Here is a 26,695-nt window from a genome sequence, read left to right on the forward strand (position 1 = left end):
GAGAATATCTGCATAAGAATGCCCCCATCAGAAGCATGCATCTCATCAGTGTATTGCTGGCTCTGTAAACAAAAGCTCGCTTTGTCCAATCAGGGAGAGGTGATGTTTGGCGGAGTGCAATGGTTCTTGCTCAAAGTAAAGACGAAGTGGCTCTTTCAGCAGCTAATCATTCTCTTTTCTTTTAATTTCGGACCAAGCTTGGATCAGTTATCCTTGCCGAGCTTGGTTCTTACGACCATTTACACATCGTGCTAGCACTATTCCTCGCCTCCTATCAGCGGTCCAAGATACTACAGCTCTGAAGGTGGGAAATTACGTAAAGATACAAGAACTAATGTGCCTGGATACCTCCACCCAAATTTCAATGAGAGCCTCGGTCTTGGCATCATCCCAAATTGCACCACGCTCTTTTGATGCCGATTATTGTTGGTAGGCTAAGAAGAAGTTTTTTTGTGAACAGGTGAAGAGAGCTGTGCGTTGCAAAGCTGGACACACCAGAAAACCTACGCAATGAGTCAGCTGACTTTAAATAGTAGATAATGGGGTCTGCTCATGCACTCTTTGTTATCAGAGAACCGAGCCACTGATGAACTGGGCCGAGCGCTACTGCTGAACTAGTACCAGATTTAGCGGGGTTCGGTTGTGTCTGTCTGGCACAGTCTAGTTCAGTTGAGTTCCATTTACACTCAACAGTTGTATCATTTACTGTGCTCGGACCGTTTTTCTGCAAGGTTTCAAAAGGGTAGCATCAATGGGGCTATAGAATTTGTTCAGCTTCAGGACTGGTGTGATACGGCATGACTTAAGCCCCATTTACACTACCCTCTGAAAGCCGATCCGTGACGAGCTTGGTTCCGTACGACCATTTACACACAACTCTCACGATTCATCACCTCCCAGTGACGATCTATGGTACTACTTCTCTCTAGAGGTAAAAAAGCAAACTGACATGGCAGCGCCTTTAACATTCAGGAAGTTTGAGGAGAGTGAGGCAAAAATGGCAGCCTTTGGTGAATTTGCTTAACAAGAGTTTGCTTTGGGAAGTGGATATGACAAACGATAGTCTAATCAGGGCTCCCAGAAGCAGGAAAAGACAGTGGGGGGTCATCACACTGCTAAGCAGAATCATCACTAGAAATCCTGTGGCACGGTAGGAAGCCAGTATTTTTATGAATGTCTGAAATTTCATGATTACGGAGGCTGACTGTAAGGTCACAGTCTGCTCATGCGCTCTTTGTTACCTGAGAACTGAGCCAGAACTGAATCGCAGACTGCCCTACTGATGAACTAGTAGAGGTTCGGTTTTGTCTGGCGTGGTCCAGTTCAGTTGTGCGTGCCATTTACACTCAACAGTTATCTCTGTTACAGTGCTTGGACCGATCTCAGCACGATTTCAAAAGGGTAGTACTGTATAAATGGGGCTACAGGTGACATCAGGGTGGGGGAGGCAAATTCGCTTTGAAAGCAAGTGAGTTTCTTCAGAAATTAAGGGAAATAACTAAAATGAATTAAGAACTGCTCAATTCTAAGGGATAAGTTTCATCATAGATTCTACTTTTAGGTGACTTTAAAAGGCTTAATTCATTACATTGGACCTTTAATGGACACTTAAAAAGATTAGAGTAGAGTTATAGATTATTATATAATTGGTTGAATGTACAATGGTTTTCTAAAAGTTTTCTTAATCAAAACAATGTGATAAATACCCACTGTACAGCATCTGCTTGTAAGAGGTTTGATATGGCATCATCGGAATCTGCTCTTAGCCAAGACTCTTATGCCAGCTGCGCCTTAAAGCAAGCCAAGCATTTCATTTGCATCACAGTTGTGTGGAATTTGAAAAGCTGTTTTAAATCAAACTTCTAATATTTTTGTCCATACTCTGGTCTTTAATATCAACCAGTATGTGTTAACTCTGGGGCCAGAGACAAACTGAATCGATGCCTCTCCTCAAATACCAATCGTCCCACAGTGTTTCCCAGAACAGGTCAGTTTATTCTGTCCAACCCCCTGAAGGAGTCTGTCTTTCTGAAACACAAGGATTGATATTTTGAATAGAGTCATCAGTTGTTTCTAGACTCTGATGGGTTTACATCTATGAATTCCAGCAGATGTTTGAACGAGCCTTTGAAGGCATTTAGAAAACTGCTCTCATGAAGTTATTCTCAGACGCCAAGACAAAAGAAATGATTGAATGTGACGGGTTAATTTGTCTGAACTCAGTTTCTTAACAAGTTCTGGACACATGAACTGATTTCCCCCAAACTGAACTTTTCATTAGAAACTTTAAACACCCTGTGATACTTTATTATTGGGTTTTTAACTTTGTAACAGTCAGCCAGCCTGGCTAACTTTCACAGGGTGCGTCCAACACTGACGAGTGACTCACCAGAACCCTATCTTTACCCAGTTCTCTCAGTAATGTCCATTTAGTGTAGGCTCCCCCAGAGTTTGGCAAGAAGATATTCTATCTTCTCGGAAAGGAAAAAAAATATATTTTTAACTCCATTTTCAGTCTTTAATTTTGGTGTGTTTGTAGGGAATGTAGGACTGACCGCATTTTGGCCATGGAGGCCCTCTATCAAGGGCAACTGAGCTCTCTCCCTTCTGGCTAGAGGTCCCATGAACTCTGCCTGAACTCGGATAAAGCTCAGATTTAGGAGGGGAGCTTGTATGTTATGTGTGTCCATATCCAGCTGTGTCTGTCTGTGTGCATGCAGTTTGCAAATGTATGTGCCTCTAAATGTGTGTGTAGGATTGTGACTACAAAGCTGATTGAGTCCTTGTAAGACTGACAAGATATTGACGGTAAGCAAGTGTTCTGTGTTCATAGAGGACTTTTATTTTCCAAAAGTTTGTCCCATGTATTGTATTTTCCTTGTGATTTTCCAATTTTTTTTAAATATTTCACCTCTTTTTCCATTCCTGCCTCTCCAGTAATTGACTGGCCTGCTCGGTGTCTATTAAGCCACTTTTTCCTCTTGTTGTTTAACAAGCTCTGGTTATGGAAGATGACTTATATAATGTGAGATCCTCTGTCTGTCCTCTTCTCACCCATAGGAGCTGATTCCCCTCATATTATGCACAGCATGCCTTCACCCAGAGCCTAAAGAGCGAGACCAGCTCCTCCATATCCTCTTTAATTTGATCAAGAGACCAGATGATGAGCAGAGGTGAGTTTTTACCATCCTTCCAAAATGAAAAAATAAAAAATAAATGGATGATCAAAGGGAAGTTTTATTAAACTACCCACTTTGTGTTTATGTAGACAAATGATCCTGACTGGTTGCGTTGCATTCGCAAGACATGTGGGTCCGACCCGGGTCGAAGCTGAGCTGCTTCCTCAGTGCTGGGAGCAGGTACTCTTAAGAGTTTTTTTTTACTTTCAAATTGTATATAAGAATCCTACATAAAATATTTTTTAAATTATTATTATGTGGAAGATTAATCTCAACCCCAGGTTTTAGTCTTTTGCAGCCCACAGTAAACAGTTATGGATTTTTTTTTTTTTTTTTTTTATAAAAAAAAAAAAAAAGGTGACAGAACCTTTTAACAGCTGCCCAGGGACTCTGGCATCCTCCCCTATTTGCAATGTTAAGAGTTTTGGAGCTTTTGGAAGCACAACTGAAGACAAATTTTTTAACAGGTGCACAATCCAGATCCATTAAAAAAACCCTGTACAGAGATTAGCTCCAACCGTTTGCCTTTCCAGCTCCACAACAGAGACTAGGAGTCACTTGATCACCAGTTAATTCAACAGGATGAAGGAGACTAGGCAGGGTTTTTACTTTTTGGGCTGGACTTATCCACCTCTGCATATTTTAAAAGCCAGTTTTTTTTTTTGTCCTGTTTGTAGCTGCATCTATCTTTCCATGTACTCTGAGCACCTTACAGCGTTTTATAAATGAAACTGTTCCCTAAGCATATTCTGTCAACAACAGATTTTATGTCAGGGATGATTCATCCAGAATGAATGAGAACATGAGAGTTCTATGCCCAGAACACCTTCTTCCATATCTTTACTAAGGTTGTGGTGTTTACGTTATATTTCAAATGCAGTTAATGGTCCAGGCCTAATTATAAGTGTGACCCCTGCAAGCTGCAAACTGGGCTTCTGATTAGTGCTTTCCCAAGGCCAGAGCTTCAGTTTAGGTGAACAAACTTACCTTTAAAGGTTTTAAGTTTTGCCTCCCTCTTTCCTTATTGTTTAAAGCTCAACTTTTGAAATTATGAATTAATTATATCAGACACAAATGTACTGCATTTACTAATTTGGGGATCTCAATAGGTTTTACTAGATTTTATTCAAGGTTAAGACTGCTGAGTGCTTCTGAACGCCACACTTTTTTTTAGCCTTTCATTGGTGATGCATTTTGAAAAATGTTTCCTTCTGCTTTACATTTGCATAAAGGAGTAGTATTCTAGTTATGCTGATCATTGAAATAATTAACCATCAGATAACCATATATGTTCATTTCTGTTCTCGTTAACTCTGAACAATGATTATTTTCTTCTTTTTCTGGGGACTTCAATTTTAAGTGATCACTTGGTTTTAGGGAAAAATCTTTTTAAGGCTGTTCTCTGATTTTGGAAGTTGTTTTTCGATGCTTTGTGAGAGACCCTGACATGAATGCGATAGCGGTTTTGTTTTTATTGCCACCTGTCTGACCACAATTTTTGATAAACTTACTCCGTTACCACGGTGACAGCCACTTCTAGCCGGTCAGATCCTAAGAATTTGCAGACAGAGACAAATCTGGGTTTCCACAGGGTCAGGATGTTTTTTGGTATGCTATTTGTTTCCATTCCATTGTGACTACATCTCTGTCTGTCTGGTTTCCTTTTCAACTTATGTTCCTCTTTTACATTGAACATTTCCATGTGTACGTTTGGCCTTCATAGATTAACCACAAGTATCCTGAGAGGCGGTTATTGGTGGCTGAAGCCTGTGGCGCCTTAGCACCTTACCTGCCTGTAAGTTTACACTCTGCACAGTGTACAGTGACAAATGTGTAAGACAGTGATGCATAAAACTCACTTTCAACTTCTTTGTCGTTTTTTTTTTCTCCAGAAGGAAATTCGAAGCTCCCTGGTGTTGTCTATGCTGCAGCAGATGCTAACTGAAGACAAGGCTGACATGGTCAGAGAGGCTGTGGTCAAAAGTTTGGGTATTATAATGGGGTACATCGATGACTCTGACAAGTACGCCCAGGTATATAATTTACCAAAAAAAAGAAAAGAATTACCAGAGATATTTGACGGCTTTAAAGGATTTTTTTTTTGAGTGTTTTAGGATTTCTGTCAATCTGCTGTTTTGTGCATTGCAGGGATGTGAGTTAATGCTTCTGTCCCTTGGGGACCCGTCAGAGCGGGTGGTCAATGCAGTCCACCAGGTATTCATCCCTGCCTTTGCTGCCTGGACCTTAGAACTGGGCAACCTACATACTGCACTCATACCTTCCCTACTGGCTCGTATAGAGAAACTGCTTACAGTGAGTTTCTGAGTGTTGCATTATAAAATCTCTATACTCTGATGTTGGTTTCCTTTCATTCTATTGGGCTCTTTTTTTCTCTACAGCAGGGAGAACATGGTCTGGATGAACACAAACTGCATGTTTTTCTCTCAGCTCTTCAGTCCCTTATTCCCCCTCTGTTTGCAGTGGTGCTGCAAAACGCACCCTTTACAAGTAGAGCCAAACTCCACGAAGACATACCTGCAATAGAAGGTAGAATGGCCCAAATACACACAGATCTCTTGTAACAAAGATTTCAGTCTGTTTGTATAAACTTTAACATGCATCTGGAATGAATAAGCAGCATTTTTTCTGTTTTTGTACCTTTTCATGTGTTATAGTGACCAGATTTCCAAGGCCAGCCTCTCCTCTCCAGGATATGGCTATTATTATCGGCAGCAGAGAGCTCCTTAGCTCCTTATTGCTCCTTTATGACCACCAGCTAGAGCATGAGGGGACCACTGGTTGGGAGAGCCTTCTTTGGGTAGTCAACCAGCTGTAAGTGATGCACAGAAGAACTTCATGTGAAACCTATGATAATTTTGACAAGTTTAAATTCCTATTTGTAGCTTATTCTATTGATTAAACCTATTTGGATTTATGATTATTTCTTATTTATTTATCTTGGAATCCAACTGCTGTAAACTGATAGACTTCTAGCCTTCCACAAGGGGTAACAAATTAATAAGGGAACCTTCGGCAAACCTTCTCGCCAGCTCTATTCTGGGAAACGGAGGCTGTAGTTTGAGCTTCTCACTCTATCCGAGTCCAGCCACCTTCTGAATGAAGCTCGTTTCCAGGATCTTGTTCTTACGGTCATTGTCCATATCTCATGACCATAGAGGAAGGTCAAGACATAGACGGTTCAGTTATTCGAGAACTTTGCTTTTGAAACTCTTTTCTCTTTTTATTTTACTAGAGCCTGTAAAGCATCAGACAAATTAGAGCACAGATTGTATCTAGCCCATTTTATACTGATACCCCTTTCTGAAGTCCATTACAGTGCCAATATCAATGACCATGTAAGGGACACAGTCGATGAAAGAAGCATATGCTTTGGTCAGATAAAACAAAACTATATGTTTTTGCCCATATATAAAGATAATACTTTAGATATTATCCAAAACATGGCATCTCAGAACAGTGAAATGTTGTGTTGATTTTAGCATCGACACGTAGGCATGCTATTCTTCAACATGGACGGAAACTGGTCAAAGTTGATTAGAAGGTGGGTGGAGCTTAATACAAGAAAGTCCTGCAAATCAAACCTGTTAGAGGCAGCAAAGGCTTGAAACTGGAGCAAAAGGTAACCCTTTTGAAGAGAAGAACATTAAACATGGAGAAATTGCTGCTTAGATTGAAGCATGTGCGTGTGCTTAGGCACATCCCCAAGAAAATCTGAGAATCCATGACTACACCTAAAAACACTTCTGGAATCTCCTGGCTCAGCTTTAGCTTTTTTGCAAAAATCTGTTTTTAGTTCTTTTGGGAGAAAGCCAGAAACATTCTAGCTATGATTGCAGAAACAATCTAAGTAAAGACTCAGCTGTTCTCCATGCATGCCAAAGTTTTCAGATTTCTAGATGATGAAAACTTCAAAAAATTTGTATCACTGTGCTTTATCTCAAAAACCCAGTAAAGAACAATTCATTTTGTGGCGGTAACATGACAAAGTGCCTTTGATTAGAATGTCTGTTTAATGGCTTATTGTGACAACCCTGATGAAAGAAGCATCCCAAATGATTCACATAATAGATATTCTTGATTTATGTATTTTTCTATGTTTTCTTAGCCTTCCTCAACTCATAGAGATTGTGGGTCGAATCAATGTGACTTCATCAACCTGTGTTCACGAGTTCTCACGCTTTTTCTGGAGGCTCTGTCGCACATTTGGCAAGATCTTTACAAACACTAAGGTAAAACTCACTTACCTACTATACTTAAATATTCTACTAAACTGCCTCATAGAAAGCACTCTTAAAGTTTTCTATGTTAGATTTTTTTTCTTAACATCTCTGTTTCTATTTATTTATGAGCTGCTTCTATATCTCCACTATAACCGTGGTCCCTTAGAACTCTACCAGTAAAAAGAAATTACTCTAGAAAAGTTTTACCATGTTTTGTTTCCAAAAGTACCACCAATGTTTCACAGCAAATACATTATGGTGTTTAAGAGCCACAGTAGATCAATCACATGGATAAACAGTTTTTACCGTCTTGCACGTTTAGGTGAAACCACAGTTTCAGGAGATCCTCAGACTATCAGAAGAGAATGTTGGTAAGTGTACTTTTACTTTCACTTTTTTTTTTATAGACATTGTTTAAACTGTCTGGAGAAAATGTTGATAGGTGGAGTTTAGACTCCAGACACAACTGATGTAAACAACCTATTTGGGGTCAGTTTTGGGTGTTCCCCTTCGTCTTTTTTCTAGTTTTTTTCTCCTTTTGTGTTTTTTTGTTTTTAATTCCAGAAATGTTTCTGTAGTTATAACAGGGTCCTTGGTCTCATTTAGCCGCCGAGTCATTAAAGCTTTGGTATTGTGGCCATTTATGAAATGTGTTTTCTCCAGAATGTCTCTCGGTGTTGAGGTCATTCTGATCTTTACATAGCATTTGTCCCATTCTGTGGGTTTCTGTAATACCACAATAATATATCGTATAATCATGCCACATTTCCTTCAGGCAAATTCATGCTAACAGATCTTGACTATACTCTAAGATATACTATAGTCATGTTGTTTTTGCATTATATTAATCAATCAAGTACTTAAAAGGAATGACACTGAAAAGACATGTACTGGATACATGTAATAGTTTGAGCGATTCAAGAAACCATTTCATTGTAGTAAAAAACGTGTTTCTTTCCTCTCTGTAGGTCATAAAAGTTTGATTACTAGATTTTGTTATCCTTTTTTTTCTTTTTTTTTTTTTTTTACAGTACATTAGATGCAGTTGTTTGATGTAGCTCTCTCCTCCCTGTGTAGTTCACCTAAACTGGACAATCTGTTTTATTCTGATTTTGTTGCTCTTTCAGATGCTTCTGCAGGAAACGGCATTCTGACCAAAGCCACAGTCCCAATCTATGCCACTGGGGTGCTGACATGCTACAATCAGGTAAATCTATAGAGAGCCTAATTTGGCTTTTAAGTTGACAGTCCGTTTTCCGGCCAATACCAGTCACGGGTTTACAGTACTTTGAGATTCTCATTAGGTCTTTCTTTTATTTATAATGAACAATATATCAGCATCAACATCAATATTGGCACAAGTTGGTATTTTTGAAACGCATATCTATCAAGCCAATAACTATAAATGGATTAATATAAATGAAAGATTATTATTTTTATCCAGTTTCTGTTTTTACTTCAAGAGGGGGAGGGGAGTTGATTGGTCATGTGATGTAGAAAAGGATCATGGGTATTTATCTAAGCAGAGAAGGAATGTCTGCACTTTGGATGTATATAGGATACAAAATAGGTAAATATCAGCTATCAGCCATAACAACTGTATTATTGTCAGATATGGTTTCCTAAATATAATGCAAACAAATACAGTTTATGTGGATTTAGGTTTAAATTCAGCAGAAATTTAACATTATCATATATTTTCACATTTTTCCTGTACAAGTTCATTTGTACCCAACATAAATCTACTTTTAGGCAACATATTTTATTCTTTTAACTAACTTTAAAGGGACATTCTGTTTGTTGGTGTCTTATGAGGTTGACATTTTTCTAAAGTTTGCTACAAAAAATTATATCCATTTAATTGTGAATTTAGCACCTGCATTGGTACTACTAAAAAATTAGATTGGAGAAAGTGTTTTCTCTTAAATACCTCCAGCCATTAATGAAATGTAAAAAAAAAAAAAAAGTTATGTAATTAAAGTAAAGTTATCATCATTTTTAATTTAACCCTTGAACTTGCATACTAGTGTCAAAAACATTTATGTTTGGCAGATAATTTTTGTGTTATTGTTCATTTCCATACCAACGGCACTAAAACCAACTAATTATTTGATAATTTTGTTCTGAAGGGATTTGCCCTCTAGACAAGGTAAACATTTACAATGCTGTGCTTTTAGCACAGTTCAAAAAAGAAACACTCAAAGTGATTTAAGCTTATATAGAAATTAAATATGTTTCATACTTGTGTGAATATGAAAATGTAAAGGTATTATGTTTTTGTTTTTACAGGAAGAAGATCGCAAGCTTTTGGTGGGTTTTCTGGAGGATGTAATGACGACCCTGTCTTTGTCCCATGCTTCTCTCGACAGCCTGAAGGCTTCCTTTGTAGAACTGGGGTAAGTATATATAATATATAAGATGATAATTGGCTATATTGACAGTTGACGCAACATCTTTATTCAATGCTTCTGTGTGTGCCAGTGCCAACCCAGTGTATCATGAACTGCTGCTGACTGTCTTATGGTACGGAGTGGTCCATACATCCGCTCTGGTCCGATGTACTGCAGCACGAATGTTTGAGGTATGGAAGAAACTCTAATGTAGATTTTTTTTCTTTACATTTCTACTAATATTTAATTTTAGTCACAGACATAATTATTATTTATTAAGCAAAAGCAGTTGGTCAGAAAAGTTAAATATGAAAAAGAAGTAGGGATGTCCCAGTACAGCTTTTTCATTTCCGATACGATACAAATTTTGCGACTTTGAGAATTTGCCAATGCAGATAATGACCCGATATGGTATTAAAACGAATTATAGTAGCTATTATTACTTGTTTTATCAGGCACAATGTTGGAAAAGGTTGATCAAGTAATATCCCTAAAACAGGGAACATAAGTCATCAACAAAAGGTATGAAAACAACTGAGCCATTTAACTTATTTGTTGAGTTAGAGAAACCTTTAACAGATGCAGAGTGTTTCTATTAGCTTGAAAATATCAGAGATTTAAGATAAAATTAGTTGTTTGGCTAATATCAGACAAATATATGATATTAATATCACATCGGGACATCCCTAAAAAGAAGATATGATCAGTTTTATTTTTTTGCTTTATGATTACATATTTATGCTTCATTTGAAGTGTTGCATTTTTGATTATAGAAAAATTATTTATGTTTAAATGATGATTACATTCTAACATTTTTAGTATGTAGAAATTGTCTTCAGCAGTTAAACCTACAGCTAAGTTTTGATAGTTTACATTTATTTTAATGTTCATTTATATGCTGTAACTGTGCTAGCTTTGCTTTTTGCTGCTGTTAAAGATGCATATGGTGTTAAGTTGTTCTCTCCTTTGAGTGTAACTGCAAACTTCAGCTAAATATCCTCACTGCTCTGGCTCCAACTGTATGGCTAAACCCTCCTCAAGCTAACATCAGATCTTTCAATGTGCACTGGAAAGCTTCTAAACGGCACCCTTTAATGAAGCGGATGTTCAAATAAACTTTGCCTTTACTGTTAAGATATCAGATCTTAAGGAAAACATCACTGATCTGCAATAATCTGCTGATTTTTAATGCTGTCTTTGCACATTTAGCTCAGATGTTGGCATAAGGGTCTGGTTATAACAGTTGAATCTGGCCTATTTTTTTTCTACACTCGGGGGAGGAAGAATGGCAAGCTGTCTTCATGTTGCCCCTCTTTTGTAGATTTCTTACCCTTTCCTAAAGCACATCACTGTCACCATCTCATAGTGAAGAGTTGTCCACCACTGATAGGACTGTGGATCGAAGGGGGTGGGTCTTTGCCGCAAATGCCTGATCAAATTCCAAGTTTTAAAAAAAAATGTCTTCCTAAATTTAATTTGATCAAAAGAATTTGATCAGGAGTCTGCGGTAAGAGCCCATGGCGTTAGTAGCTGTGGAGTTGAACCAGTATATGAGTGGATGTGTGTGTGAATGTGTAAAACTTAATGTACACATATTTGCCTGCTGCGTGTAGTGCCGTTCTGTGCCTTGCAGCTATAGTTCTTGTCATTGTATATCACTTTATTCCTCTTTTTTCTGTTTTTTTTTTTCTTTTTTTTCCCCCCTACTTTCTTTTGCTTTTTTGTTTTGTTTGTTTTGTTTTTTTTTTCTTCTCTGTCTTTTGCCGGTGTTGCTCGCTCTTGTCCCAAATGCCCCGCCCACCTATGTGACATCACGGCTGGCTCTGTCCAATCCGATCAGCTGCTGGTGAAGGGGGTGAATGAGACGCTGGTAGCTCAGAGAGTGGTGCCGGCTCTCATCACACTGTCTTCCGACCCTGAAATGTAAGTGGAACAACAGTAAACAATGCTGCGTCTCTTTCCCCCTTCTCTCCGCCGCCTGAGAACTATCACACTAGAACAAGTCTGCACCAGCGTGGAGCAAATTTTACAGCAAAAACCAGATCAGTTGTAACAACATAATTTAATCCTTTCAAGATGTAGGATTTCCATGAGAGCATTTTGCATTAAATTGGCTTTGTTTTTCATTTGAAGTGGCTCCTGTTTGGGTTTAGGCTGTGCTGGGGTGGTTCTACTGCACAACCACTGGTGACACAAATTTTCTGCAAGCCTTCTTCATCAATCTGCAACACTAACGCATGCCAGCGCTCATTGCCTCATCTGTCTTTAACACTAACCCATTCCCTTCAGACTGGTGCATGAATACGGCCCAAATCTGCAGCGTCATCCCTGCATGCTCATCTGTTATCCCCTCCCCTCCTCTTCCTCCCCCAACCTTTCCTGGTTCAAAGCAGGGTATCTTCTACAGGACTCTATTGGTGGTTGGTTAAATTTTGCCCCATCTCTCTATTTATCTTCTCCCCCCTCTTCTTTTCTCTGTCACTCTAAAAAACGTAATTATCCCCTCAATCTCTGCCTCTCACTTTCACTTCTCCCTTACCGAAACCTCTCCCACTCTCTCATCCTGCTGTGTGGTGGGTTTGCAGTTGGTTCTTCGAGGCATGAGTGAAGCATTAGTTGATCGTCGGGCGGCTCCAGCCCTAATAACTCTGTGCAGTGGGCCTGAATTGTGAGTCAATCAATACAAAATTAAAAAGACAAACTCTCTGAAATCATTGTCATTTTGTTGGCTGCGTCCTTACAGTGTCACAAAGTTAATTTGTGTTGATTTGCCTTAGAAATGCTATATGTTGCCTATTAGAAAGATGAAGTAGAGCTGAAAGAAGTTTAATGACTAAATTTATAGTCAGCCTGTTGGAATGCAGCCTCTTTCATATCATCCCTCTATGTGCATACAGTCATATATACACACACACAGTTGGCATTTACTTGTACATCAGACCTTCACACTGTTTGACATTTTAGGAGTAGCTGATTCTGTGTAACTCTAAAAAAAGGTTATACAATTCGCAGGTTTTGTAAAATTAATTGTTAAATATAAAGTGAAAAAGATGAATTTGCATTTACAGTGGAAATAATGATAACGTTTTATGAACCTAATAACTCTAAGATGGCTTACGTTAACTTTTGATTTCCTTTTTTCTTGTTCTTCTGTAATTAGAAGGCTAATTCAACTGGACCTATTGCCACATTAATCTTAATCAATACCAGTAATTCTCATCAGAGGCCTTTTTTGTCTGTTTTTGTTTTTTGCATATCTGGTAAAAACATTGTTTTCAACTTAAAGGCACAGTCCAGATTTTAGTTGTTCTCTGCTCAGTACCTTTAAGTAGTCAGTATCATAACTATACCTACATAACAGAGAGAATAGAGAGGGGTATCAGTTTGGAAGCGCCATCTAATAGCAAATATCTATAATCTAAAATAACTCTAGAGCTGTTCTTTATATTTTTACATTGACATTAGCAGAAGGTATATCCCACACAGTGGGTGGATTAAACATGGTTACAATATGCACTTAGTTCAGCCATATTTTAATATCTGTAATTATCCAACAAAGTAACTTTTTGATGAGAGGATGGAAAATGTTATATAGTAGTGTAAATTTAAGTATGGCAAAAACTTAAATGTAAACAACAAACATTTAATCCTGAGTCTTTGTTTCTCTGCAGATACAGCCTTCTTCCAAATACACCATCCTGTAGATTGTTGTAGTTTTAAGTAGCCACTATGTTCTCTGCAGTAGGCAGTGATCCAAACTATGGTTTTGGAGATTAGGATCACAAGAGGGTCGACTGGAAGAGCAAATTTCATACATCAAGGCAGGGAAACCCTGTCAGGGATTCTACAACATGCACCAACTTAAATGAACTAGTGTATGAGATGGTTACATGGAAAGAGTAGGTGTAGGATGCTACGGTTGTCATGCATCTCAGCCACTATCTGCTGTAATGGACTCTTTACATGTTCAGACATGATGCTATGCAGTGTAAGCAGCCAATCTTTGCAAATATCTGATTGAAACGAGGGAGCACTGACATACACTTCAACTGCTTAAACTTTATGAGGTGGGAGTTTTGGATGACAGAAACATCCTCTGAAGGAACTTCCAGTCTCATTTGTCCTTAGCTTGACTTCATACAAATAGAGGGTAGAGCACCCAAAAATTATACTGATGTAACAGTAGCACTGTTCAGTAAGAGTGAGAAGTAGCCATCCAAGAAAACTAAGGTTAGTACTTAGCAACTCGTAACATCAGTTTTACTGTTCCAATATATGTGATAAGACGGACCGAAATTTAAAATCTAGAATTGAATAATTGAAACAAATGATATTGTATTATAAAAATAAGAAATCTTTGTACAAGAAGCACCTTTTCAAAGCAATTTTCTTTTTAAAATAATCCCTTTACCTGCAGTGACAATATTTACTACTTAGTGTATATAAGCTTGACCTCCAAAAGTAACTGTAGGTTCACCAGATATAAAATAAGCAATATTTCTCATTTTGAAATAAAAATTGTGTTTTTGCCTGGTATACTATTGTTTTTAAAACAAGCCTGTTGGTAATCCATTTAGGTTACACACACTAGATGGAGTAGCCAAACATTTGACGAGATTTGCAATATTTTACTAATATATTACTCAAGTAAAAGTATACTACAGTAAATATACTATTAAATGTACATTTTTGGTCAAAATGTTACTCCAGTAAATGTAAATAGTTACTACCCACCTCTACATGCAAACATCCTCCTGTTTCCTCAAAACTCCATATACTATAGACACACCAAAAGCAAATATTAAACTTCTGTCCATCTGATGCAGAAGTTGATCCCCCGTCAGGGACCTTGCTGATGCCTAAACAAATTTATCATTTAGTAATACCATTGATAATATATCGGGGCATTGGCACATGCTGTCAACAAAAGAAACAATGACAGAAATAGTCAAATAATCTCCATCCATGTGCCATGTATTTAATGGTCACACAGAACACCTTTGCTTGCTACGGAGCCTCTTTTTATTACATTTTTGAACTCTTAAGCATAGATTGCAGAGACGTCCTCTGCCATCAACACATTTGTAATATTTCAGTGCTTTGTAAGCTACTTAGAATTGGACTCTAGCATTACCATACCACAAAGTCAGCCCGATAAAAGTACTAAATGCACATATTAAATTATGCTCAACAAGATAATAACCTATTTAAAAACCTAAAGAGAGCTTAATTTGGCCTTGGCTGCTGCCAATTGCTTATAAGATACTGACTACTTTAAAGTACCACATTGATTCTCACTATAGGGACTAAAATCATGTAAAAACGTTAGTTGTCTTGCCATATGAACAACTTCACAGTTAGTTCTTTTCTATGTTATTCAATAGGTAAAACATAACAAGCTCCGTCTCCTCAACCAACTCTTTAATGTCAGGTTTTCTTTTATGTTATCTGCAAAAGGTTGCTGTTTCTGTCCTATAAATGCTAGGAAAAAAAATCATGGTGGCTTCTATAACATTTTATCACTGCTTGGTCATCACTAACCAACCAGTAGGTTGCATTTCAAATACCTGCTTAGAACTGAACTCAGTCAATTATTAGCAGTTACTGTAGAAAATCACCACTACAACTGCCAGTCATAAGCTCAAAGCTAAAAGGCTGTAAAGCAGGTATTATGCACAGCCTGGGCTGCAGAAATCAGGTGCTGGTATTTTGTAATACCTCGTGGGAGTTTGACACTTCCAATTAATTTAAACCAAATGCTACATCTGGTCATAAAATAAGCTGAACATGCTGCAGAGCTTGGACTGATTACACAACCACCAGCTCTCCTATTTGTGGTTTCAGTCAGGTCATTACACTCAAGTACAGCATTTTGATCTAACATACACATGTTAACGAGAGTAGACCTACTCCTTTGTGGTTTTGTTCATTGTGGACTCCAGGTGCCACTGAATCAAGGACTGTGCATAAATATATAGTTAAAGTTTTGGAATCAGGTCGCAGCTTTATTTGAAAAGCTGAAAGTGGCCTGGGAAACCTGTAGGAGTATTTCTGCTGATGATAGCCTCTGCGACCACATGAGAAGTCTTGATGGGATCTGAACACCACAATCTGGTGATTCAAGTGTTTTAAAATACGGGGCATCTTGTTGCAGATAACATTTAAGTCCCTCTGGTTCTGACTTAAAGTGAAACTGTTAAGAATTAGGACAAGTGCCAAAAAAATGACTCAACAGCAGATAATATTCAGTGTTTTCTTGTGTTCCTGCTGTTCACAGATCTGTTAGGATTGCCACTATTCCTGCCTTTGGCACCATTATGGAGACTGTCACTCAAAAAGAGGTAGGAAAATGACCAACAAGTTGAGTGATTACATCTGTATAATGCTGATGCAGTTTAAAACATCTTTGGAAATATGCATTTGTGTTTGTAGCTACTGGAGCGTGTGAAAATGCAGCTGGCATCATTCCTCGAAGACCCTCAGTACCAAGATCAGCACTCTTTGCACATAGAGATTATAAGGACCTTTGGAAGGGTGGGGCCTAACGCAGAGCCGCGCTTCAGAGACGACTGTATGTATCACACACAAACACTGAAAAATTTTTTTCTCTCACAACCCTCTTTAGTACACTTACCTTTTTTTTTGTGTGTGTTTGACTCTTTGTCTCCCTAAAGTTGTTCTCCCACACCTTCATAAGCTGGCATTAGCCAACAACAGCCAGTCTGTAGAAAGCAAGAGGATTGACATCGCTATCCACCTGTTCGAGGCATACAGTGCCCTCTCCTGCTGCTGTATCCTTTTTTTCTTGTCTTGAATTTGTTCCCTTACATAAATCGTAAAACTTTAGCATTGTCCTATTTAGTTCATGTTATTTCTTGAGGATTTAATTATTCTTTGTCATGCTTAGTTTTGATTCAGGGTCAGCTGTTCTGCTTTGCTCCTGAGTGCTGAGCTGGTTGCCGGTACGTATCAGGGTGGCCTCGCTGCCTGAGAGTGTGGTTCACTGTGTACGTTGGCTAGGTTTGTCTGTCATTTGGCAGTATGAGAAAGGAAAAGCAAGCTGCCTCCATTCTGGGGATACAAGTAATTACAGGGTTGGTTGGCAAAGGAAAGGAGGAGAGCGGGAGAAAGTGTGTGAAGAGAAAAGTTGAAACATCAACTTCAGTGCTCTGGAATGGCTTTCTGGATGGTGTCCTTATTTAAGACACATCTGCTTGACCTCTTTTATCCAGCTCTTCTGATTCTTTTCCCTTCTTTGGATGCTCCTTTCCTCCATCAGTGCTGCCGCACCCTTGGTCCAGCACACACAGACAGGGCCCAGCTGGGTAGAAGCTCATTCCTGTGGATTTTTGTTAGGCTGTCATTTTAGTGCTGCCGTGTCCAGGAGGTGTAGCCCTGACCACAGAGGGGATACCTCCCACTCTCCTTTTCTTTTCTTTTTTTCTTGTAATCAATGGGACAAGCTCTGAAGCTGTACATTCCCATGCCTAAAAATACAGATTTGTTCACCCATCCTCCCACATTGGCCCTCAAACGTTTGACATGTGGCAGAGCACATGCAGTCATGGATAAAATGGTAGTGTGCTGAGAACTTTGCCTTTATTCCATATTTTGCTTTTGTTGGTAGGAGAGCTACCAACAGAAAGGGGTTTGAAACAAAACATTTTTAAACAATGTCTGTTTATTTAGTCCTGAACACCAAGAGTAAATAAAAAATAATTTGTATTGCCTAGCAACAAAAAGTTATGATTTCAGTACTACGTTTACTACTACGGTGGAGTCCAAAGAGACACATACTTTATGTAGTTGGGTTAAAATAGGGTCAGTTTGCATTCAGACCAAAAGTGAACATCACCAGGTTATGTTTGGAATTATAGTGAGACTATATCAGTGAGTGGGATCTAGGTCGGGTTGATTGTTCCATACCAGAGCGTGTTTGAGTTTATTCCCACCTGCACAAACGGTTCAGACCAATATACACTTAAAATCCTATCACGATATTGGGCCATATTATTGTGATAAAGATAAAAGTGACAATTTAAAAAATCCCATTACTTCTTTGCAGTCTTTCTTGGGTAACTGTATGGCTGTGACCGCTCACCACTATAATCATAGCCCCACAATCACAAATAATACTCTTAAAGATTATACACACTTAAAATTGGCATCATGACACCAGTTAAATAAAAAGTATGATTTATAGTATTTACCATATTTTCTGGACTAATAGCCACTACTTTCTCCCCATCCTATCAACCATGTGGCTTATAAGAACGTGCAGCTTTTCTGTGGATTTTTTCCTTAGGGAGGAGTCAAAGTTGGAAATTTTAAAAATAAGGGGCTAATTTTCATTTAGTACATGCTAGCAGCAGGCATGCTAGAGAACCAAATTCACACATCTTGACATTTATTTGCCTCATTAGAGCTGCCGAACCAATGAAGAGACTGGGCTCAACTCGTGCAGAGCTGAAATAAAGAGCCAATGAAGCCCCATCTTTCAGTAGAAGCTCTTACTGCTGCGAGCCAGCAAGCTAACGGGAGCTAGCATTCTTCGTCTTCTACTCTAGGGACTACATGTAAAACTCCCCCAGTTCGTTAGACATCAGCGGCTTATAGCCCGATGCGGCTTACATGTGCAAGTTTCCATTTATTTCCAAAAATGTAATGGGTCGGCTTAAAGAGAAGTGCGCTTTAAGTCTGGAAAGTACTGTAATCCTATTGTTCAGGTTTTTCAATGCCTCAGTGGGGAAAAATAAAAGTGTAGAAGGAAAAATAGTGACAAAAAAGTGCTGAAATTTCTGGAATTTTTAATCATCATTGATTTTGATTTATAAAAATAAACGATAGGATACATGCCAAATGCTAAACTGTGGAAACAAACTCATGGTCCAATTAATGTAGACCAAATGTGCCTTAATGTTGTATTTTATGCCTTTTAATCATAAAAAAAATTTCTTATAAATAAATGAATAATAATAATAATATAAATAATTTTGAAATCAGAGAATACTTAAGTTGTTCTTTGCAAACATGTGAAACATTTATTTTTTATTTTTTTTATTTATTCCACTGTGCCCTAGTGTTTGTTTTCTTCTTTTATCTACAATGGCCTTAATAAACAGTAGTAATCCCAACTCTGTTTGTGAAAAGCAAATCCTCCCCATTTTTAGGCTTAGATTGTTAATACATTTGCCTTATACGAATCAAATAAAACTATTTTCATTTTTAAAAGATTATTCAGATACATGCTTTTTTTCCTTAGTGTTGCAAATATCTGCACAGATATGATCAAATTCAGCCAGTTACTGACTATTTACTCCACATGGACCTCTTCTCTCTACATTCATTCTGTTCTACCCTGAAATTAACACCATGTACGTTAATTTGCTGAGCTATTGTTAAAAATGTATGTTTTCATTGCATTTCAAGGATACTGATAATGAAAAAAGTGCTAGTTAAATATTTATTATAAATTTAAAGTTTTCATTTAGTGTATATGTTAAAATTTACAGAATTTTTAGATGGAAATCAAACTGATCAAACTTTATAATGAAACCTTTTTTTTTTCTTTGCAAAGCAGTTTTAATTTTTGTATTTGTGGATGTTAGTAATGAGTGAGTGGTCCTTTCCCAGAACACATCTTTGGGAGTTTTTTCAATCAAGTAGATGCATGTTTTCAGATTCTCATGCTCTGGGAGTTTTTCAGGCACGATATCATGTAAGGAATTCCCTCGGTCTGGCAACTCCTTCATTTTTGACCTGATTGTTTAAGTATTGGTCAGTTTCCTTTTCATTGAACAGTCCTCCTATATATGCTGGCAATCTCTGGATCTTATTTGTAGTGATGACTTGCTCGTCTTGTCACATGCTTTGTAAAATATTGAATTTACCAAGCCAGCTAGATCCAAATAATGCCTCTGTGTTTTCAACTGGCCCATAAAGATTCAGGTTTGCTTGTGTTTTTTATTTATTATCTGTGTTGTATGTTTAAATTGCAGTTGCACACGAGTCGCATCCCAGCTCTGCAGCTTCACAGAGAAGTTGTGCCTATATCACTTCTGAGACCTTTGAATGAACCAGCACTGATCAATTTGAAAACATGCTGCTGGTGGTATGCGCCAGAACTCAGTTGGAATTCTGGTAACAGGGTCTGAATCATCTTAGTGCTGCAGCAGTTTTTCATTGTGTAACTTTGTCTGTAAGCTATTCCTTGAAACGCAATTAAGATGGTTATGAAACAACAAAATGTGGAAGCATTTAATAATCCTTAAATTCTTTTAGATGGTAATAGCTTTGTGATTCCCCTAACAAAACCGCACCATGATTTCCCTCTGGTTCTTTAACTTCTTGAAGAAAGGTTTTTCTTTGAAAACAGATATAAAAAGACAATTATCCTTAAAAGTCCTTAAATGTATTCATTTTAGGTTTGATGACATTGTCATCATTGTTTGTCTCTTCAGCTCTGGATTCTAGTTTATCCTGTATTGAACATCATTGATCTCACAATAGAGAGAGTCACTTCTGCATCTTACCCCATCACCTTGGGGAGCAGTGGGCTGCCACTATGCGGTGCAATGGGGGGGTTAAGGGTCTTGCTCAGGGACCCAGAGTGCAGATTGTGGGGATCGAACCGGATACTTGCAACCTTCTCAGAGCACAAGCGCACTGCTCTAACCGCTAGACCAACACACCCATACATACTGTAGCTAATGTGTGCGTAAGACAACATGCAGTACATGCAACCTTTCGTTGTGGAATTGCCGATCATTGAGTTAGTCAGCAAATGGTAGGCAATGCCGTGAAAAATGCTATTTTCAAGCGCAAGTGTGACAAAAAAAGAAAGAAAAGAATGAACATGTTATTTGTGTCCTTGGCTACAGACTATTTTAAAGTTTGCTTGATTATTTTCTTTCTAATCCTGCTCACGCCGTTCAGAAATTTTTCAACTGGCTTGTTTGCATGGTGCATTCTTAATATTATTGCCAGTTAGATCTGATTAGTTAGGTACAAAGGATTCAATTGAAGGAGGAAAATGTTGCTGCACATGACCTTGAGTTGAAGGAAATTATTTATGAAGATTTTTTGAATATCGATGTTAAGCAAGGTGTGGGAACCTCCGTTTGTTTTTATTCTGATCCTTAACATAAGGCCAGTCATTTCCGAGGAGGTCATGATCAACCATTTCCTGCCAGGCCTCAGGTGTCTGCACGCTGACATGGAGCAACTGTCTCCAGAGCATGAGGTTAGTAGACACAGGGAGACGCCCAGACACGCTCATACGTGTGAGGGGATTTCTTTTTACTTATCACGCACTGATTCTTAACACCATATATTCAATCAAAGGAATACCAGCATGCTCACAAGCTGCTGCCTCCTTTCCTTTATTCATTATTCTCACTAAACTGAAGCAGACCGTCTGACATCTTTCTCAGAAACACTCATAGACACACACCTAAAATATTTATTTTTGTCGCCAAGTCTCACGCTATCCAGGTCATGTGAGCATTTTCCCAAGGTGACTAATAATCAGCCGTCACTTTATGCACATCCACTGTCTGTTTGATCCTGATAAAAGGTTCTAATTTTAAGTTAAATGCAATAAATAGATGCAGCCTGTTTGCTTTGCAAGGCTTAAGGCTTTGTTGAGCACCTCAGAGCATCCTGTTAATATCCATCAAATTGATGGCATGTAATGTTTGGGTAAATCATGTCAGTAGGTTTTTTGGATTTCATCTGAAAGTGTTTCTTGTTCAAACAGGTGATTCTAGGTTCTATGATCAAGGAGTGTGAAATAAAGGTGGAGAACAGAGGAATTACTGATGCACAAGGGTGAGTCTTCATCACATGAGTAAATGTTTGGGGGGGGGGAAGTTTTATTTACTTGGTTGATGAAATTATTTATTATATCCATCTTAATTATCAAGTAAAATCCGTCAGAATCTATAAATTCATGTTTGGACTGTGGCTGAACTAGTCCAAAACCTTCTAATTAATTGTTAGTTGAATTGATAGATGACTTTAGACCTGATCATGCCAGAGGTATGACATGTCTGGGAAAATACATGTTTTCACTCGGACTTATTTATATAAATCTGATAGAAAATAAAGAAATGCATAATTTCTCATTTATTATTAAAAAAACAGATTATAGCTCAACTATATTTTTCTTCTTCTGCACACCTCATTCTGTAGAGCTGCACCATATCGTCCTCTTGGCGAATACCTAAATAAAATTTATTTTATTATTTTACTCTGTGCATGTTTAGATGGACATAAAGTGACATATTTACATGCATTTTTTGGATCAATGTATTTTTTCTGTATTAACATGCATTCCATTTTCTAATTAAAGATGCACATTTGATTATTTATCGGGACTTTTAATGGTTAATTTCTTTATTTAATGGGATATTTGAAGTTATTACATGATGTTTGTATTGACTTTTCTCTCTTTTGGCCCATAATGCACATCAGTTGTCATATCACTATGATTCTGAAGACCCATGATGGAACCGCACCTTTATACTATCATGTTATGTTAGACTGCTCATGCATTCATTCAATAGTGTTAGTGAGCCTTAAGCGGCATTTCTGTGCAGACTTAGAAAAATTATTCTTTTAAATCATTTGAGAAGCACAGAGAGATGAGTCAGTGTAACATAGATCAGCATTTCAAAGGTATTTATTTAGTATTTCAGAAGACAAAATGATTACAAAGTTAAGGTTTTAAACTTTTTATTAGCATCTTGTATTAGAAATGAGCAACATTAGAGTGACTGAATATTAATCCACATTAATGTACAGGGTTTCCGCGGGTCATTAAAAGTTATTGAATTATTATTTTTAAAATGATGGCCTGAATTGGCAATAGAATTCATTAAATGTGATTATTGTGGCACTTAGAATGTTTTATAGAAAAAATAAAAATAACAAAAAAAGTGTATAAAAACAATTTCGTCAGATATATTGCTATATATTTGCACGGAAATGCTTCTGGTTGATCGTAAAGCCATAGGTTCGAGAAAAAAGCTAGAGAATGGGAAAATGCAAACTTAAACAAAAGCGTCTGGAAAACGAGGAATTCGGGACGTAGCTGCAGCCTTTCGACGGTAAAGATTATGAAGGATTTTGTCTCGTTTATAAGAGAGTCATGGGTTCTTGTTGATGGCATTAAAATTTTCTCTAAGAGCATTAAAAAGCATTAAATTAGAGTTACTCATTCCTGTATAAATCCTGATGTAATTAACTGATATTGATGGGAACAATTTCCTCAGCAGTGACTGCTATTGGTGTGTCATTTTTTTACCTTTATTCTTCATTATTCGAATTTTTATTTTTTGATTTTTCAGCTTTTCTCCTATCTGACCCAATCATAAAAATAAAAAAAAACCTTCAGATTTCATTCACAGAAATCCTTCTGTCCATGTCTTGTTATTTCTTGGTGAAATTGTAGACTTTTTAAATGCTCCCTTAAGGGCTGTGCCATAAAGCTGTAAAATACTTCACATTATGTAAGCGTTTCAAACCAGTTGATAGTTAGTGGTTAGAAGGTTTTTTATTTCTTTTTCTTTTATTTGTTTAAATAAGGACCAGGGGAAAGGTGCTAAATATGAATTATAACTCTTTAAATTGACAATTTAACCTCTCAAAAAGGCTCAGCTCTACCACCAGCCTAGCTTAGCTTGGCTGTAAGAGGTTAAGAGCTGAAATTGTTTTCTCTGCCTACATCTCCCAGAATGCTTTGCGATTCCAGACCAGGCTTCAGTATAGCTATAGAACATTTTATTTGAAGTTTTCTTTTATTTATACTTAATAGGTGTTTATCCCAATAGATAATGTTTAATTCCTGCTTCAGTTTTTGTAAAGAAATTTCACTAACATATTAATACTGTTCATTTAATCAGTTTATTCTTTATAGAAAGAACTATATGGTGGATGTATTGGTGCAATGTTTTTTTAAGGATATTAAATGGAAAATAATAAGTTACAAAAATGGAAGCCTGAACACGTCTTTAGTTTTCATTTACTTATTTATCAAGGAATTGAGCTTTGTATTTTCAAAAGGCAAAGTGTGTAAAAATTAAACCCTGATCTTGATCAGTTTTTAAGTTTTCTCCTTCCTAAAACTTGCACGTTATTCCACAATAAAAAAAAGAAAAAGAAAGGAATGGTTTTTTACCTGGAAAACTGAAAACTTGTGAAACTCACCGTTTATTTTACAAGTTATTCTCTTTTGGACCAGATGCTGTTTGGTAATGCTGACCACTAACCATAGAAGACTCAACATCCTTAACTCCTTGGCTCATGTTTGGAGTTGCCGTTAAGATGTGATGTTTGTTCTTCTGTTGAGCAATAGAGCAGCTCAGCAAAGTGCTGTTAACTCCTCTACTGCATCAGCCAGAGTTTTAACCCAAAAGAGGAACTCAAGGGGCCGTTAGACAGTAAAGATCAGGAGCGTTTCAATTGGCAAACAGTATTTCCTCTTTTACAAAGTCAAGCAGAGGGTAACACTTAACAGCAGGAACATTTTTTAATCAATTTTTGCTGCTTATGATTTAAAGATGCATTGTATACAAATTTGAGTATTTTTGCCTTTTTTGTCGTTTCGTTTTTAGATCGATTTCTATCGCATCCAGTTTGGTGGGTGAAGATGCTAAGACGAAGTTCCTGAGCAAGATGGGTCAGCTGACTACTTCTGGGGCCATGCTGGCCAACGTCTTCCAGAGGAAGAAGTAACTGACTGATGCGCGACGAACCCACACTATAAACTGACAGGCCTCCTGTTGTCTTTGGGAGCATTTCATTTTTAAAAAAGCTCTGGTTTTGTCCAAATTAGCTACACAGCTGCTTTATGAAATCAAATATACGATCAGACATGAAAATAATGCTGCAGTGAGAAGAACTTCCATTATGTGGGGGGTGTTTTATTTTGCAGTGAAAACCTGTGAAGTTTTTCCCTTTTTTATTTAATTTTTTTGCTTTTTCTCCTTAAGTCATCGTGACATAAGCAATGTCAAGAAAGGGGTTAATTTCTGAGTGTTAACGTTTCAGAAACTGAACACTATCGATATGCACGCAAACCGGTGACAAAGAAAACACCCCCATGGCATTTCTGGACTTGAAACTTTCCCAGAATTGGATTGAATTGGACCTTTTAGAAGTCCTCCGCTCCAGGGAACATAAGCCTGAGCAAATGTTTGAACTACAAGGCTGTGCATCTGTTTGAAACGACTTGTACAGTGTGTCTGTACTCCTTAGAAGTGTTGCCTACTTGAAACTATAAACATTTGTCTTGCCTTTATTTGTTTAAAGTCTGTATTTTACAGCTTCCTATTTTTCTTATTTATGTCTTAATGAAGGAAAAAAAACAACTTTATTCCAACTTCCAAAGAAATTTGCACTTCACTTTACTTCTTTTTGTTCTTAAAGCATTTTTTGTTGTTTTATTGCAGATTCTTATATCTAATGATTATCACTACTTATTTTCCCCTCATTCATTCTGACGATGTAATGTAGAAGCAAACACTGGTCTTAATTATACCTTCTCTGGCCGTTGCATCTTGTCTATGTGTTGCCGTGTTTCTGATTGTACTTTTTGTTTTTCCAAATGTTGGTATTTGGTTTTAAGGTCCATTTTGGAGACGCCCGAAGAGAAACAGCAGATATCTGTATCACACTGACCTGAGGAGGATGATACTTTATGTATATTTGAAATTTGTGTCATGCTGTAATAAATGATGGATTGGTTGTGTACTTTAAGGTACTTCTGGAATATTGACTGAGTTTCTGTGAATGGCTTTGAACCGTTTCTTTTGTCTGTGCAACAATATTACACAAGCTGCCTGCAGCTTAAAGTGTCGGCAGGTGATAAAAGCTGTTCAAAGGACAAAAGAATATATAACAAGCCTACTGTCTCACATCCAGCGTTTTGATGTGGTCTGTTGTCCACTTACCAAAGACCAAAGTCCATTTTATGGGGCATTCCCAACATTTAACCTAGGATACTCCCCTCCCCACACCTTTCCTCCATAACAGGCCTGTTCAGTAGGAGCTTTCGGCCCCCTCTTTAGTCCAGTCCTCTACCTTGATTTGTGTTTAAAATAAAATTTAAAAAAAGCCTCTCTTATTTATTTAGTGGTCAAAAAGTGTGAGTTGGCTATCTTTGTAATAAAGAGCAGAATTTGCATATTAAGGCTAATATTCTACTAGGCACACTGATAAGTGACCAGGTGGGCAAACACTTCATTTAGGCGTGCCGCTGTGTCCTCAGAAATGCATTCGTCCACAAGGATGCCTGTGTATCATTTGCATCGATGGTGAATCTCTTCCTTCTTTCAATAAAAACAACTCGATATAGCCTTGGTAAACAGAAAATGCTGCCAGTGTCGGTTCATAGGTTTTACATATCTGAGGGGAAATGAAATAATTGATTCCATGGGTCCTAAAATGATGTAAACATTCCCTGATGCATGGAAATATCTTAAATTGGATTTTACTGAGGTGTGTGGAAAAAAAACAAAAAAACTTTTTAGTATAGCTTTAATAAACAGTCTAAATGTCTTTCTGTGCCCTTAGTTTATGATTGATGTGCTGGAAATTAGGTCCATTATTCTTTATGCTACTTCTTCTGTTATTTTAGTCCCTTTGATACGTTTTTAACAGCAGAGTTTAAATTCTTAAAACCACTTGTTCAGTCTACACATGATGGTTTCACTTGTGCATGGAAAAAAGCTGTTTCTCAGTTTTCTGAGCAATGTGCAAATACTTTGGTACATCTATGATAATTAATAATCAACGTTCTGTTTCTTATATTATCAGTTACTTTGGACGCGTGGATAAAAAATGTATTAAAAGGTTATCAACTGTAAAGTCTTCTCACAATAAC

General features: G+C 37.5%; 1 protein-coding gene across 11 annotated transcripts in view; it reads left to right on the top strand.

Annotated features, from left to right (window-relative positions):
• kiaa1468 (KIAA1468 ortholog) overlaps positions 1-25,587 on the top strand; it is a 44,172-nt gene extending 18,585 nt beyond the window's left edge. For 5 of the 11 annotated variants that reach the window (XM_015389737.1, XM_015389767.1, XM_015389752.1 and 2 more), the window contains 19 exons: positions 3,061-3,173; positions 3,269-3,359; positions 4,903-4,974; positions 5,072-5,212; positions 5,328-5,492; positions 5,579-5,726; positions 5,855-6,011; positions 7,306-7,429; positions 7,743-7,791; positions 8,548-8,627; positions 9,710-9,816; positions 9,902-10,001; positions 11,651-11,733; positions 16,088-16,151; positions 16,243-16,381; positions 16,485-16,601; positions 20,964-21,052; positions 21,569-21,639; positions 24,426-24,592. In XM_015389737.1, coding sequence (XP_015245223.1) covers positions 3,061-3,173; positions 3,269-3,359; positions 4,903-4,974; positions 5,072-5,212; positions 5,328-5,492; positions 5,579-5,726; positions 5,855-6,011; positions 7,306-7,429; positions 7,743-7,791; positions 8,548-8,627; positions 9,710-9,816; positions 9,902-10,001; positions 11,651-11,733; positions 16,088-16,151; positions 16,243-16,381; positions 16,485-16,601; positions 20,964-21,052; positions 21,569-21,639; positions 24,426-24,546 — 2,031 coding nt within the window. In that variant the 3' untranslated portion in view covers positions 24,547-24,592. Of the gene's footprint in view, positions 1-3,060; positions 3,174-3,268; positions 3,360-4,902; positions 4,975-5,071; positions 5,213-5,327; positions 5,493-5,578; positions 5,727-5,854; positions 6,012-7,305; positions 7,430-7,742; positions 7,792-8,547; positions 8,628-9,709; positions 9,817-9,901; positions 10,002-11,650; positions 11,734-12,395; positions 12,479-16,087; positions 16,152-16,242; positions 16,382-16,484; positions 16,602-20,963; positions 21,053-21,568; positions 21,640-24,425 lie in introns of those variants that run through there. The other 6 variants (XM_015389730.1, XM_015389745.1, XM_015389721.1 and 3 more) reach the window with 4 other exon arrangements.
• The last annotated feature ends 1,108 nt before the right edge of the window (positions 25,588-26,695 follow it).

The sequence above is a fragment of the Cyprinodon variegatus genome, unplaced genomic scaffold (genome assembly GCF_000732505.1).
Source record: "Cyprinodon variegatus isolate N-32 unplaced genomic scaffold, C_variegatus-1.0 Scaffold20, whole genome shotgun sequence".
In the NCBI taxonomy this organism is placed as follows: domain Eukaryota; kingdom Metazoa; phylum Chordata; class Actinopteri; order Cyprinodontiformes; family Cyprinodontidae; genus Cyprinodon; species Cyprinodon variegatus.